At 35.0% G+C, this 16,619-nt stretch overlaps 1 protein-coding gene across 1 annotated transcript in view; it reads right to left on the reverse strand.

The window, feature by feature from the left end:
• The window catches only part of LOC145685283 (uncharacterized), a 99,994-nt gene that overhangs the window by 18,048 nt on the left and 65,327 nt on the right, over positions 1-16,619 (reverse strand). The window contains exons 3-4 of the mRNA XM_081757651.1: positions 16,178-16,426; positions 914-1,312 (exon numbers count right to left, since the gene is read on the reverse strand). Of these exons, the coding sequence (XP_081613777.1) occupies positions 914-1,312; positions 16,178-16,426 (648 nt within the window). The remainder of the gene's footprint in view (positions 1-913; positions 1,313-16,177; positions 16,427-16,619) is intronic.

Raw genomic sequence — 16,619 nt, forward strand, 5'->3', positions numbered from 1 at the left:
TCCTCTGCGAAAAAGTGGATTCTTATGACAGAAAATTCTCAAAAATAATAATAGGATTTTTTTTATTTAAAAAAAAATGACTTTTGATATGATAATTCAGTCAACATTTCCTCGTACAGAAGCTGAAATATTAAGAATAATAGTAACATAAATATGTAAATTGAACAATAAGACCTAACAGATTAGGTTGCATATTATATAAGCAATTATGGACTTACTGTATGGTTAAATTACCAATCTCTGTCGGTAGACTAAATAACAATTTTTACTATAGGTACAGTAAGGTGCTGTATGTAAAAACTTTTCAGTTGTGTGGAATTTAAGTGTTTTAATTTGTAGTATTTTACCAATGGTAAAAAGAATTATCCATCTGAAAAATGTAAACAAATGTTTGATTGTGACTGTCAAAATTAGAAAACGTAAACTAATGTTTATCCCTGATTCGTGAAACGCCTGTTCACGATATTTAAGTTTTATTCTTAGACATTTACCGGACAGTGTGTATTAGAGAAGGGAAGAATTGTAAGAAAGAAGATAGGAAATCGCGTGAAGAATTTTTCACTTCACCATTGGCTTGGGTAGTAGTAGGAAAAACCCCGGAAATGGAGTCCAGGGAAACCCCCTTTATCGGTCATTCACATGCTCAAGTTATTTACATGGTAAACAACACAAAGAAGGGATGGGAAAAACCATGTAAAAAGCATACTTCACTGTCTGTAATTTTTCTAACTTAAAAAAGCTGGGTGAGAGTTTAATTTGTCATATGTTCGTAGTTTGGTGGGAAAATTTGGTTAGTGGGATATAGTATGATGATCTCGGTCAGTTTCTTCTTCTGCTGGTCGTCGTCTTTTTCCGGGTTTTGGTTTTTCACCTGTGCTTGGTTTCTCTGTGAGTGTGCGTTGTGGTTTCTCACCTGGAGGTTTCTTCCTGTGTGAGTCTAGCTTGCTGGCTTCTTCTTCTTCGGAGCTTTCGACGTCTTCTTGGTTGCCGAACGACGTGCATAGACCAAACTTTTCCTTTTCAAAGATATGTAGAAATATTTCTCGAGCTGCTTGAATCGGGAAAGCTATCATGTATATTCGTTTTCTGAGATGTATAACTTCCATCTCCTTACCCGTTCTAAATCTAGAACGGACACGATACATCACTACAGGTAGCGGTTTAAGTTCATCTGCTCGATTTCTGATCAGTTGTGAGGCATTTATCTGCTTCTGGATACTGCTTGCGAGTTTCTTCTCCAAGATAAGGTTTTTCTTCTCCCCCTTTTTCTTGGTTGGTTTCTTCTGTTTCGACATCTTGAACGGATTTTTGTCTTTTGTTTAGGGTTTGGCTTTAAAAAGGGCCGAAGTACTAAAGTAGGGTTTTGGTCCTAAAAAGAACAGCGTTTCCTCTAATTTACTGTGTTTTGCCTCTACAGCACTCCAAGAGAAATGTATTGCACCCACGTCAGTCGACTGTCTGTAAAACCGGTACAACCTATATCACCAGTGCGATTCTTGGCCCACAATAGGGGGACAGACCGACGCAATGTACTCCTATTTTTCCCGGTTATTCTTGTGTGTGTAAGATATCGTCGTTTTTGAAGTTCTCTTTATTATTAAGGAAACCTATCTCAAAAGACTGATTCCTTTGTGTGTGTATGCTTTTGACAGCACCTCATTTAACTCCGCAAGCTTTACTAGTGTGACACATTCTCTTCATTCTGCCACTGCTGCTGAAACTTCATTCGGTCGGTGATATCTTCTCTGCAACTGAAATCTTCTATCTGCCGCAGGTAATACGAATTTTTTAGCTCTCGTCTGTACGTCTTGTCTATATGAAGTTTCTTTCCTCAATCATGAACTCGCGGTTCAATAATGACATATCCATCTATTTGTATTTCTGTCCAATGTACTTTTTAAAAAACTCTGATTGGAGGAGAGGCAGCGCTTCCAGCCAATCACAGACCACCATTTGTTTACTTTTTCGGAAAGTGATCTTACCAATGGAAAAAAGTGGAATTTCTATACTCACAGTTCAAAATGAAATTATGTTTTAAGTATAACGTCAGGATGAAAGTTTAAAATTCAATCAAAGTTCTGAGGGTGTAGTATTTGAATATTAGTGTCGACAATGTAAAGTAGGGATGGGCACGAGTCGAGCTAAAACTCGACTCGACTCGAAACTTGAAGCGAATTCGAGTCGAGTCAAAGGTAATTTTGTCGAGTCGAGTTCCAAGCCGAGTCACTGTTTTGAGGTCGAGTTTCGAGTCGAGTCGAGTTTTATAACTGCCTCGCTTGTTTAGCTCGTTTTAACTCGTTTTGAAATTATGACCTGATTAGACTGGAAAGCGAAAGCTATGAGAAATGTATGCAGTAATGTGCAATATTTTTAGTGTTCCTCACGTGATGAAACACTGCTTGCATCTCTTCTCGTCTTGATTGACGAGACGGCAATTGATTTTTATAACGGGACAGTCTCAAATGTCATGAGCACCAATATAAGTATATACTGTAGTTCTTACCGCCAAGACTGAGACCTGCACGGTCGAAGTTTTGAGCCGAAGCAGAAGCCCAACACGGGTAGTGGTGTTAAGCGTCTCAGGTCGGTCCAACTGTACGAAAAGCTCGAGCCGGCTCGGTTGAGATGAGGCACCGACTCGGCTCAGGTGAGCAATCGGCTCGAGCCGGCTTGGTTGGGGTGAGCCATCATCTCGGTTTATTTCAGATCGGTTGGGTAAGCTGTTGGCTCGATAGTAAATGAGCTGTAAGCCAAGCCGCCCGAGCCGTTGAGAACCCTAAGCCCGGGCCAAACAGTTTCGAACATGTTTGGCCGGCGCTCTCTAACTTTTAACTATTTTTGGTTCGAGCCCGGATACTTGCTCCTCCGGAACTCAAACCCAGAACCTCGTGAACAATGTCCTTGCCTCCTAGACTTCACGATTACCGATGTCAGCAGTCAACTAGTTTTTAGTATTCAGATACAAATCGCCTATCTTTCATGTTTATACACGATAGAAGTCTGCATGGGCCGGAATTTTTAGCCTGGGTCCGCCCGTGAATTTATAATGTTAGTTCGAAATGTGTTTTAGCATTTAGGCCGGAGCTCGTGTGATAATTAAATGAGCCCGAAATAAGAATGAATTACAGAAACTTAATAATGAACGCAAAATTACATTTCTATTTACAGCAATTAGAAGTTCGATTTTGAAGTTGTGCTTTAAAATTTCTCCAGAAAGAACGGTCCAATAAATATCCTTATACAATATATTTACAAAGTTAGGCCCGAGAAATATGGTTTATATTTTAAAATTTACGGCCCAAGACCGGCCCGGGCCCGAAGTGATATATTCTTAGTAGGCCCAAGTCCAGCCCGCGGGCACGGCTCCGGTGGCTCAGTGGTAGAGCGTTCACCTCTGGTGCTTTGGGGTCCTTGGTTCGATTCTAGCTCTCACCAAGTCAACTTTGTGGTGGACAAATACCATATGCGTGGGTTTCCTCGGGGCTCTCCCGTTTCCTCCCACTTTCTTCATTCCACCATTTCATTCACTTCTCATCATCACCGTCTCCTTTAGCCTAGCCGGCAAATACATGGGACGTAAAACTTAAAGATTTTATTTTTTTCCGTCCCGCGGGCCGGGTCTGGCTTGAGCCCCTGCAGACCTCTAATACACGGTGGTGTTATAATAATAATAATAATAATAATAATAATAATAATAATAATAATAATAATAATAATAATAATAATAATAATAATAATAATAATAATAATAATAATAATAATAAAGTTGTAGTAGTAGTAAGTATCATTAGGATACTTGAAGAAACACAACTCAACTCGACTCGAAACTCGAGTCAATTTCGAATCGAGTTTCGAATCGAGTTGGAGGGAATGTTTCGAGCCGAGTTCTCGAGTCGAGTTCAAAGATGTCTGTTTCGAGTCGAGTCGAGTTTCAATGAACTCGTGCCCATCCCTAGTGTAAAGTCAGAATGGCAGTGTTTGTGAATTGAAAGTATGATGGGAAAATGTTATGTTATGAAGGGCATTTATACCGTACTAATAGATTCCCTATGTAGACGCTGTAGCTTACTGTTTAGATTTATAACAATGAATATTGTGTGTGGGTTTAGTATGTTTATAATAAGTATGATTTTTAAAGTTTCGAAGTTTTGTTCTTTCAAATTGACAAGATATGCATGTGACTTTAAGAAGTTAAAACTCTATTTCCTTTCCGATATTTTAATTTGTTATTGTAGAGCAAACTTTGTTCTTCTAAAGTATCCTTTGTAGATATTTAGAAGTATTTATCTCTAATAAATTGTGTAATCATTTTACTGAACGTAATTTACATTATACTGGACACTTTCACTGCATTTGTTATACTAAAAATGATTTTTAGGAGTGTTTGGTCACATGAAACAATTCGTTCCACTCGCGTGTTCATTCTAACTAACTAACTAACCCTCACTCGTACATTAAAATTTTATTTAAAGAATTCTGGAATGATATTTGAAACTCAAGGAGAAATAAATACTAATAAATTTCCCACAAATTTAGGTACTAATAAATTTCCCACAAATTTAAATATAGTTTTTTGCATGAATTATGCAGAACAGGAATTAGGCACAACAAGAATTCCTGTTCTGCCTAAAGATAAGATTAGATCAAAAATGCGTTACAAAGTGCTGGAGGGTCATTAGGCACAACAGGAATTAGGCAGAACATGAAGGAACCTTCAAATCTGCCCGTTTCACAATGTTGAAAATAAATCTCCTCCCTTTATCGTCCGCAGTACTGTTTTTCAACTTCATAAATATTTTCAACATCACTTAAAAACATAGTTTATGAGAACGGTCTTTCCCGCCCCTCCCCAAATGTTGAATACAAATCTGCGCAGCTCACGTCAAGTCATTTCTTGTAAGTGTAAAACCAATGATGTTGCTAACCTGAAAAGAGGAACAAAGATGATACGTAAAATATAACAGTTGATCTGCTTTATGGGGAAGGACGTACTACCATGAGCAAAATAAATGACGCGTCTCTTTATTTTGAAGTTTTTTGAAAATATCTCCGTTTTCTTTATATGTTCGAAATTTCGGAAGGTTTCCCCAGCAGGACAGGTTAATAACAAACCCGTTTTTAATATTTGTGTTAGATATTAGCTTAAAATAAAGAAATTAGAAGCAAAAAACATTAAATCGACAGAAATCTCGAGAATTACCAACTCTGCTAAAGTGGGAAATTTTCAAGAACACGAGGGAATTCTGCAGTTCAACACGAAGCAGCGACATCTATGACATTGAGAGAAATGTGGATTAAATCTACAAACTAAACTTTTAACGAATATTTCTAGTATGTCTTATTATATGCATTATCTGCAAACTCCAAATATATGAATATATGCTAAGTATTAACATAAAGATAGAGCAAATAGTGGAAATTATCTATGGAAAAGGACGAATTGGTAGGACGATCGTAATGAAATATCGTCTTTACCGGAGCAGGCTCAGTTCACGTAAAAAAACAAATAGCTCAGTTAGTTAAAGCAACGAGTCTGTATGCTGAAGGTAGCGGGTTCGATCCCTTGGAAGTACCCTTATCATTTTTATCACTGCACTACGGTTATTTTTTTTATTTTTTTATTTGGGAAAAATCAAATTGTAACGTATGTGTAAAACTCATGACGATACCAAAAAAAGAAAAAATGCTGTTGTCGCACTTGCAGTAGCGTCCTTAATTTTGTTTGCAAAGTTTCGTAATTATTTCCCCTGTGCTCACTGCTCACCATATGCTCGCTGGCGCATAACGAATGTTTCCCAGTAAATGTTAATTCTAATTTGGAGAATTTTATAAAGTTTCACAATATTTCTCACTAGATAGTCTTCTATCTACGTGTTTGGATATTTTGATAACAGATTTCCCTATTAAATGTTTAATTTTCCCTAGATGTTTAATTACGGAAAAGTTTTACAATGTATTTGTATTGAATTGAAATTGTTTTGAATTTACTACATAAGGTAAGTAGACCGAAGGAGGAGAACTCAAGTAATTGATATTCTACGTAAAAGCAACCTATTGTAGAATGATGATGCTTCTTACCTTCAGCACATAATCTTTACGTTAGAGAGTCAGACAGAGAAAAATCCTGGTTTTTCCTCCTCTATGACCACCCATCTTAAACCTCTACATATCATTGTTCGTCTCACAAAATTTCGGTGCTCCAAAAACATTCAAATAATAATAATAATAATAATAATAATAATAATAATAATAATAATAATAATAATGATAATAATAATAATAATAATAATAATAATAATAATAATAATAATAATAATAATAATAATAATAATAATAATCCTGAATATGCCATCCTTACATAATGTAGGATATCTTAGTTTCCTAGTTTAAATCTTAAATATCTTAGTTTAAAATGCTTTCTTTAGTACTTATTTGAGCAACCATGTAGGAGGGGGTACGACTTTTTATTTTGCCCCTCTCATTTCAGTACCCTTCCAACAGAAAGTAATTTTTGATAAGCAGGACAGACAAAATGAATAAGAAATATATTTACAGCATCCTCTCCCCTTTCATGATTGGAATATCACGTAATATTTTTTATTCTACGAAAGATGGCCTTGTGCGGTTAGGGGTAGGTAACTAAAAAAATACCTAATATATAGCGCCCCTTGATTGTAATATTACCGCTTCTTTATTTGTACGAGGGAGCCCCTACACAATCAAGGGTGACAAAAAGAATAGGAAGAGTGTCTATTGATTCCAGTGGTGGATCCAGCACGAACTCCTGGGGGAGGGGAGGGGAAGTGAAACATTCTTTTGATGATGTGAAGCTGTCACAAATTACCACTTAACTAAACTAAACAATAGTGGGGGGAACCGGAACCCAGTCAATTTAAATTGATGTAAAAGTTTAATTTTTGGCTTCATATTAAAGTTTTGGTTTCAAATGAGAATTTCAGTCCAAGTGGTCAATGATCAAATCTCGTGGGGCTCTTCAGTGTAGGCTAATACGGCCCCCTTATGAGAAAAGGCAAAATTATTAACATGTTTATAACTTTCGAATTTTTCGTCTATTTTAAAGAAATATTTTGCTTCGTATTAAAGTGTTGGTTCCAAATGACAAATTCAGTCCGAGTGGACAATGATCAAATCTCCGGGGGGGTCTTCAGTATAGGGGGCTACGGCTCGTTTATGGGAAAAGGCAAAAATATGAAAATGCTTATAACTTCCGAATTTTCCGTCTATTTTAAAGAAATTATTGGCTTCATATTAAAGTCTTGGCTTCAAATGACAATTTCAGTCCGTGTGGACAATGATCAAATCTCGGAGGGCTCTTCGGTGTAGGGGTTTCGGCTTCTTTATGGGACAAGATTCACGTAGTTGATATTGCAAAATTGTTTTGTATATATAAGTGGAAACTTGCACCATTTGGTTAATTTTACCTCTTATGTTTTGCAGATTCATATTCCAAGCAATAGTTACTTCGCAGAGCTAAAAGAAGGCACTTACTAGTTTCATTAAAATGAAGTGTCTTTTATGAGAGGAGCAGACGAACGAACAGGCACCCAAACGTTGGTTGAGTCGTACGGTTGAAACTCGTTTAGCTCGCTTCAATTATTATTATTATTATTATTATTATTATTATTATTATTATTATTATTATTAATAATAATAATAATAATAATAATAATAATAATAATAATAATAATAAAGCATTACAGGGACCTTTGGTGCAGGGGGTTCGTGGCTCGATTCCACTTCGTGCCAAGTGAAATTTGAGGTGGACAAATACCGTGTGCATGGGTATTTGTTTTCTTGAGATTTTCCATTTTCCTCCCACTTTCTTCATTTCACCATTTCATTATCATCATTCTCCCTTAGCGTAAGTGCATAATCGTCCAACGTTAAACTAGATATTGCAATTTCAATAATAATAATAATAATAATTAATTCAACTGAAAGGACTGTAATTTATGTGGACAGCAATTATCATAAATATGCAACCATTATAAAAACAATGCTTTGAGTTGAAAGATAATCCTTCCCAAGTGTTAACGAATGCGCACGAGATAAGACATGTCTCGAGAAAGAGACAAGACGCGCTTTGTGACATCCAAGATAATACGAGGCAAATATTTTGGACACGAGATAGCTTGTAAAATGTCTCGTCTTGTCTGGAATGTCTCGAAAACAAAAGTCTAAGTTTTAAAATTATTTTTCAAGATCTATTCTCTCAGAAGTAGTTCTCTGCCTTAAAATTAATAACGACATTTGTGATTTAAAAAAAGATAAACAATGCCTAAAGTTAGTAGTTAACTTTTCGAAAAGAAGCTTCATTAAGGGTGAACCTGAAAGATGTCCACAAACTTCGGGAGGTGATTCGTGACATCAAAAGGAGACAAATGGTCCTCTTGCAGTTTTCGAATTCAGCTTCGTTGTCGAGATACAGGGTTGCCAACTGGTCGTGTTTGAGAAACTCACTGGAAATAAATTCAAGTCCAAGAATAAACTACTACTCATATATTTTTCAGGTCAATTGACTTATACCATGTTGTAAGGTCAAATATTTATTTATGAAGTGTGTACACAATTCGCCAGGGTCTTTTCTGAGAAAATCGTCGAGAAAAAGTCACCTCCAAGAATAAACTACCCCTCGTAAATTTTTCTAAGAGAAATATCTGATACTGCAATATAGGGTTGTTAATTAAATATTGATTAATGAAAAATAAACAAAATTGTTAAAACCATTTTTGAGAAAATAGCGTTTTTCGATTTTCGGCTGTTTGTAAACCACATTTATTTTAGGTGGTAGGAAAAATGGAAAAGCTCCTGTAAGAATACTAAGTAAACCCTAAGTTTAAAATTTGGTGTAGATAAGTTGAACGGTATGGCCTCTAGGCGAGTGTATATAAAAGTGTGCCGAACGGACGGACCGGAAGGACGGGTGTCGAAAAGTCACATTTTCGATATGTAGACGCAATGAAACACGTAAATCAGTTGAAATCTGAATTTGATATTATTTTCACAATCACTATATTTTCTTCTCTCTTTTGTCGCTCGAAAAAGAAAAGCCTGAGTTTACCACAAAAAGCTAGGGAGTTTCTCAAAAAATATTCAATTACAGGGCCACCGCACTAAACTTTTTAAATTCAATTTCTTAACTGTGTTAGGCCGCAGTTGTTACTGAAGTGTGTATTTGGATAATACGAATAAAATTATCGTATTATTCAAATACATCGAATGTCAGATTATCGAATAAAAAACTTCGATTGAAGAAAATCCATACTACAAAACTAACTCACACTTTGAGCACATTTTCATTAGACATATAGTAGACCAATTAATGCAATCATTGTTTATGAAATATGAAAAAAATCAAATGAGTCACTTTGGGAAAGTCATTCAAAAAGAACACGTCAGGAGTAACCTACCTCTTGTGAATTGTTTCGAACAATGAGTTAAGGTATACTTTTGGTTATTAATGAAATATTTATTTGCGAAATTTGAACAAAATCGCCTGTCGTTCGAGAAAATTGTCGGGGAAAAAACTTTGACCCCAAAAATAAACTATCCGTTGTAATTGTTTTTCATAGAAATGACTTATACTAAAATATAGGGTTATTAATGAAATACTTATTTATGAATTATCAATAAAATTGTCCGAGTAATTTTTGAGAAAATCGTGAGGGAAAAATAACTCCCCGAATAAACTATCTCTTGAGGATTCTTTCAGGGTAAGCGAGTTATTCCATATTACTAGGTTTTTAATGAAATATTTATTTCTGAGTACGAACAAAATTGCTTGACTCATTTTTGAGAAAACGTTGGAGGAAAAACACCCACAAGAGTAAACTACCCCTCGCATATTTTTTCAGGACAAACGAGTTTTGCCATATTGTTCGGTTATTAACGAAATATTTATTTTTGAAATATGAATAAACTCTTTTGAGTCGTTTTTGAGAAAATCGCCCAGACAACATTCCACCAAGAATAAACTACCCCTCGCATTTTTTTAGGACAAACGAGTTATGCCATATTGATAAGTTATTAATGAAATCTTTATTTATGAAATATGAACGAAAACATTTAAGTCCATTTTGAGAAAATCACTGAGAAAAAACTCACCCCCTTAGTATAAACTACCCCTTGTAGATTTTTCTCAGATAAATGCCTTATACCACAAAATAGGGTTGCTAATTAAATATTGATTTATAAAAAAAGAAAGAAAACAAGATCGTTAGAGCCTGTTATGAGAAAATATCTTTTTTTTTATTTTCATCGTACAGGAAACTACCCTTGTTTTGGGAGTAGGAGAAATAAAAAAAACTATAGGAAAAACTATAAAAATCTTAAACTAAAATTTGGTGCAGATAAGTTTAACGGTATGGCTTCTAGGCAAGTGCATAGAAAAGTGTAGCGAACGGACGGACGAACTGATGGACATGTATCGAAAAATAACTTTTTCGGTGTTAGGGGCTATAATACGTGTAAATTCGTTGAAATGTCAAATTTGATTTTTTTTTCGAGCACCATACTTTCTTCTCTCATTTGTCACTTCAAAGTAAAAGGAACTCAGAACTACAGATAAAAGACACCTACTTTTACACATAGACATTTATTGATTTAAAACTGTTTTAGTTTGTGTCATTTCACTTCCAATTGAAAGGTTTTACAATGATTAACGGCATACCAATGACGAGACGGAAGTTTTCAGGAAGTAAATGCATTCAGAAGTCTAGACTGCATTACAGCCTGTTTTTATTTCTGCAATTGTTAACAGCTGTAATTTCGTCCAAACGCTACATGAAATAATTTTTGGTTGACGTCAATGTATTACTATTTTGGTATTGTTCTCTTCAGACTTGGTTGAAGTTTTGTCTTAACGGTTATACATTTTTTCTTTCTTATTTCATCGTTACACATAAGAACAAAATGTTATGGTGAGTGGATAGATTCGAACCTACGAACATTGAGTTTATATTCTTCCAACACTTTACCAATGGACCAAGCTTTGTCTTCACGTTAACGCCCGGTTACAGGGTTTACTACGATTTAAATAAAATGGCTGGCTGTTAGAATTCCCTGCTCACATATTTCGATAAATAATTTTCATTGCTTCGAAGATACGTAGAGCAATGTTTAGATACACATTTTAGGAGAGTGAATGTTGGTGTATATAATAATTTCATGCCAGGTAAAAGCTAGATAAGTTTCGATAAAATGTTTCATATGTAGTTCTCAATAATAAGCTTGCTGTTCGGAGTGAAGTTCCAAGGTTCAGCATTGCCTAGCAGTTTTTGCTATTAATATCCCTTCTAACAATATTGGCAGTGGACAAAAGTTAGCCCGTGTTGAAGCTTTTTGCTCCTAATTTAGTTATTTTACTTACTTAAGGAATATATTGAAAATTGTCAGCAGGCACGTATGCAGTAATTTATTGCGGGAGAAGTCCGACTTCAATATTAGGATAAATTATAATAAAATTTAAAAGATAATCCTTAAATTTAGGCTAAATTTACAGAGAAGTTGGGATTTCAGAGGGGAGTCCGGACCACCTGGACCCACCCCTAAATGCGTCCTTGTTTGTCAGTAACGTTTCCTCATTTTGAAACCCTCAAAAACTTCGGATATATAAAGGAAAACGAGTTATTTTCGATAAAATATCACTTCAGAAGACGCGACAGTTTTATTGCACATGGTGGTATCCCAAGTTCACAAGGGCAAGAATTCATTAATTTTGATTCTCTGTCATTGTGCTCTATCGAAAGGTTAGGTTTGTAACATATTACTCCTACGAACAAGCATGACTGGCAGATAGGAATACTGCACACAACTTGCTTGCTACGCTTTGGTGATTTGCCCTCAAGGTCAATCGAGTGGTAATTCAGTTCCGTCTCTGTTCTTAAGCCATGTTCGTATTACTTCGAACAGTTTTGATAATGAAAAGCATGTCTCTTAATATAACAGACTTCTTTCTCGTAAGAAATCGAAACTCAGTTGGTCAGAGCAACTAGTCTGTAAGAATTAGGTTGTTAGTTAGTTAGGAGCCCAGTACGAGTAAGGGTTTTTATTACTATTGTTTTTATCTTTTTTATGTAAGGAAAAATCAAATTGTGACATCGCGATATCAAATGTATTTGATTAGGTAGCTTTGTCTTAGCTAAACTTTAAACATCAGTAACCGTCGAAATTATTTCACCAACTGATCACTTACTGAACATTTCAAACACGTCAAACCAGTGGCATAACATGAAGGTTAACCTCTCCTCCGCAGTCCTTAGTTATGCGTCCGTACTTTCAAGGGCGGACTAAGGGCCGGGCGACTGCCCGGGGCGCCAGAGAAAGAGGGGCACCAAAACGAGCCTCAAAAAGTAAATTTTATAATGTGCTTTCTACTGACGTTTTTGGTTTATATTCTTGTAAAGTAGTGGCAATTATATGATATTTTTCCATTTCACTATGGAAGAAGAGAGTTTCATAGTACTAAGGGGGCTGTATCGAAAAATTGAGCAATGGCATGTAGAATAAAGAGTGTTAAATAATAATAATAATAATAATAATAATAATAATAATAATAATAATAATAATAATAATAATAATAATAATAATAATAATAATAATAATAATAATAATAATAATATGAATGTCTTTGGAGAGCCGAAATTATGTGAGACGAACAATGATATGTAGAGGTTTAAGATGGGTGGTCATAGAGGAGGAAAAACCAGGATTTTTCTCTCTCTGACTCTCTAACGTTAAGATTATGTGCTGAAGGTAAGAAGCATCATCATTCTACAATAGGTTGCTTTTACGTAGAATATCTATTACTTGAGCTCCCCTCCTTCGGGCAACTTTGCTTATGTAGTAAATTCAAAACAATTTCAATTTAAGACAAATATTTATAGAGAAAATTAAACATTTAATAGGGAAATCTGTTATCAAAATATCCAAACACGTAGATAGAAGACTATGTAGTGAGAAACATTGTGAAACTATAAAATTCTCCAAATTAGAATTAACATTTACTGGAAAACATTCGTTATGCATCAGTGAGCACAGGGGAAATAATTACGAATCTGTTTGCAAACAAAAATTAGAGACACTAATGCAAATGCGACGATATTTTCTCTCTCTCTCTCTCTCTCTTTTTTTTTTTTTTTTTGTATCGTCATGAGTTTTACACATATGTTACAATTTGATTCTTTCCGAAATAAAAAATAAATAAAATAACCTTAGTGATAAAAATGACAACAGTACTTCCACGGGATTCGAACCGTCTATCTTCGGTATACAAACTCGTTGCTTTACCTAACTGAGCTATTTGCTCTCTTACGTAAGCTGAACCTGTTCTACAGTAAAGACGATTTTTCATTACGATTGGGCTAACAATTCGTCTTTTTCCATAGGTAATTTCCACTATTTGCACTATCTATACGTTAATACTTAGCATAGATTCATATATTTGGAGTTCGCTGATAATGCATATAATAAGACATACTAGAAATATTTCGTTAAAATTTTCGTTTGTAGATCTAATCCACGCTTCTCTCAATGACATAGATGTCGCTGCTTCGTGTTGAACTGCAGAATTCCCTCGCGTTCTTGAAAATTTCCCACTTTAGCAGAGTTGGTAATTCTCGAGATTTCTGTCGATTTAATGTTTTTTGCTTCTAATTTCTTTATTTTAAGCTAATATCTAACACAAATATTAAAAACGGGTTTGTTATTAACCTGTCCTGCTGGGGAAACCTTCCGAAATTTCGAACATATAAAGAAAACGGAGATATTTTCAAAAAACTTCAAAATAAAGAGACGCGTCATTTATTTTGCTCATGGTAGTACAAGAGAATTGGATCAAACGCTTGACTAAATATATTAAAATGAATGAGGGATTTATAAAATATACTGTTTAATGCTGTAGCAATTTTCCGTTGCAAGTCTTGCTACCATATGATAATTCGCACACTTCATTTGTTTGACTCTCTTATGTAGGATCAAGACATGTAATGTTACATATAACATTTCCTTTCGTTATATACAACAAATCATCTACAAATACCCAATGCACTATTCTTTTTCTTGTTCAAAGACAAATTTATTTGATGGGCCCATATCATATAAAATGTTCCCAATTATAATAATGGTGTTCAAAGATGCTGTTATGTGTCCGTAAAGTCGCACAACCCAAAGTTTGATTGCCTATATCTTTTGAACCAAGAACGATAAAAACATGAAACTTGAAACAAATATAATTGTGTTCTATGTAGATGTTTTGAGATCATGAGCAATGTTGGAATTTGTAAAGCTTTTGTGTAGTAACGAAAGAAAGTACCGAAACTGTAAAATAAAAAAAAAAAATGTACAATATGAAGAAAACCAATATTCAGTTGCAGAAAACTGATTTCCTGTGGCTGAATCCATGTGTATATGTGCAGTACGCATCAACATTTATCCATATGTGCAAAATTGTGACCAAGTTAATGCAGTGTTGCCACCTAAAAAGGCTATTTAATTCAAGCCAATAAAATGGGTGTTTTTTGACAGAAATGCGGCCCCTGGAAAAACTGTTGTCGTAAAATTACTGCAACAGATGTGTTTTAGGTTAATTAATGATAAACAATGAGAATTTGCACATAATTGATAACCTGAGATTTTATCTCTAAAATTTGTGATCAAAAAATACCCACCTGGCAGCTGGCATAAAACCTCAGGTTATCAATTATGAGCAATTTCTCATTGTTTATCATTAATTAACCTAAAACACACCTGTTGCAGTAATTTTACGACAAGTGTTGGCAGGGGCCCCGTTTTTGTAAAAAAAAAAAAAAAACACCCATTTTACATACTTGAATTAAACAGCCTTTTTACATGGCAACACTGCATGAACTTGGTCACATTTTTGCACAATAGATAAATGTTGATGCATACTGCACATATACACATGGATTCACCCGCAGGGAATCAGTTTTCTGCAACTGAATATTGGTTTTCTTCATTTTGTACATTTTTTATTTTACAGTTTCGGTACTTTCTTTCGTTACTACACAAAAACATTACAAATTCCAATATTGCCCATGATCTCAAAACACGCTTATATTTGCTTCAAGTCTCATGTCTTTATTGTTCCTGGTTCAAAAGATATACGCAATCAAACTTTGGGTTGCGCAACTTTACGGACACACTGTATAACGGGTGGGTAATGCAATTACACCGTTTCATTTCTCTCCTCCCCAATATTGATATGCTTACCCACTTCATCCCCCACATTGGCCGATATAGAAAATACGTATACTTTTGATTCCTTTATTGACTCTGACTCCAGGAATTTCAAGCAAATCCGCATTGTGCGTTGCTAGTTATGAACTTGCTAAAAGGTGTTATATTACCCTATCTTCGCACTTTAGGGGGTGTTTCTCCATTCATCACCCACGTTGCTCGATATAAAGAAAACACGTATGTCCTACTTTTGATTCTTTTATTCACTCCAGGAGTTTCAAGCAAATCGGAGTGTGACGCTTCGAAAACCTTGCTTGTCAAAAACAATGAAGTTTTGAAAACACGATTTAGGCCTACAAGCTATCAACTAATGTAAATGAGGCTCAACAATGTATAGTTAAAAAAAATAAATGAAAATTATATTTATTTCTAAACTAAACCCGCTTTGCTCCTTGAGATCTAAACAAAAAGAGTTTGTTACTTTATAGTTTACCCCACCTTCACCTTCATAGGGCCAAAAACTGACTTGTCTTTCTTCAGAATTGGAAACAAACTTTTGTGTTACTTTTTTTTTTTCATATCCACTTTGTCTAATATTGTATTGTGAACGTAGCAAACTTCTATATGATTAAGCCTCTCTTGGGTCATAGTTGACCCAAGATTCTTGAAATGTTGGGGGGGAGGTACGAAAATCGTTTTACAAATATTGGGAGGAACACGTCCCAAATGTCCCCGATGGGATTGATGCCCGTGTCCCCTTTATATACTGTTCCTAATCAACTTTCTCATTTGTTCTCCTATCAGCTCTTTTCAATTTCAGAGGTACATTTCTTACCGTATGATACCACATGAATAATTCTAAACTTCTCTTATTTTATACAACCTCATTTAGAAAATGAAATTGAGATTGCAACTGAGAAAAATCGAAGTAAGTTTTGTAGAACTTAAAACGTATTTTTACCTGTAATTCTTCGTGCCCTTCCAGATGAAATTTGCTGCCCCGTTAATCCAGCTACCATCCCTCCTAGGCTATGTCCAATTATATGCAATGAGGAAAAATTTAGTCCTCTACTTACAAGGTAGTCAATGAACTTTGCTGCGTATTTAGCTACAGCCTGTCCATTGTGAACAGAAACTCCATACCATGGTGCAGCAGCTGCCACGCTATAGTCGACTATAATCAAATTGTGGTCCCCCCTTCTTTGGTAGGCTGCAATAGGAGAAAGACAATAACTAAAAAATAGTATTAAAATCTAAAGTACTATTGAAGGTATAATAATAATAATAATGTCATAAGTATTCTATGCTTTGAAATAAGTAAATTTCGTTTCACACTGTAAAACTACAGTAAACTTTGAGCGGAAAGTAATATATCTTTAAATACCGGTTGCAATAGAGGGGTA

This window comes from Thermobia domestica, chromosome 5, assembly GCF_964235325.1.
Source record: "Thermobia domestica chromosome 5, izTheDome1.hap1.1, whole genome shotgun sequence".
In the NCBI taxonomy this organism is placed as follows: Eukaryota; Metazoa; Arthropoda; class Insecta; order Zygentoma; family Lepismatidae; genus Thermobia; species Thermobia domestica.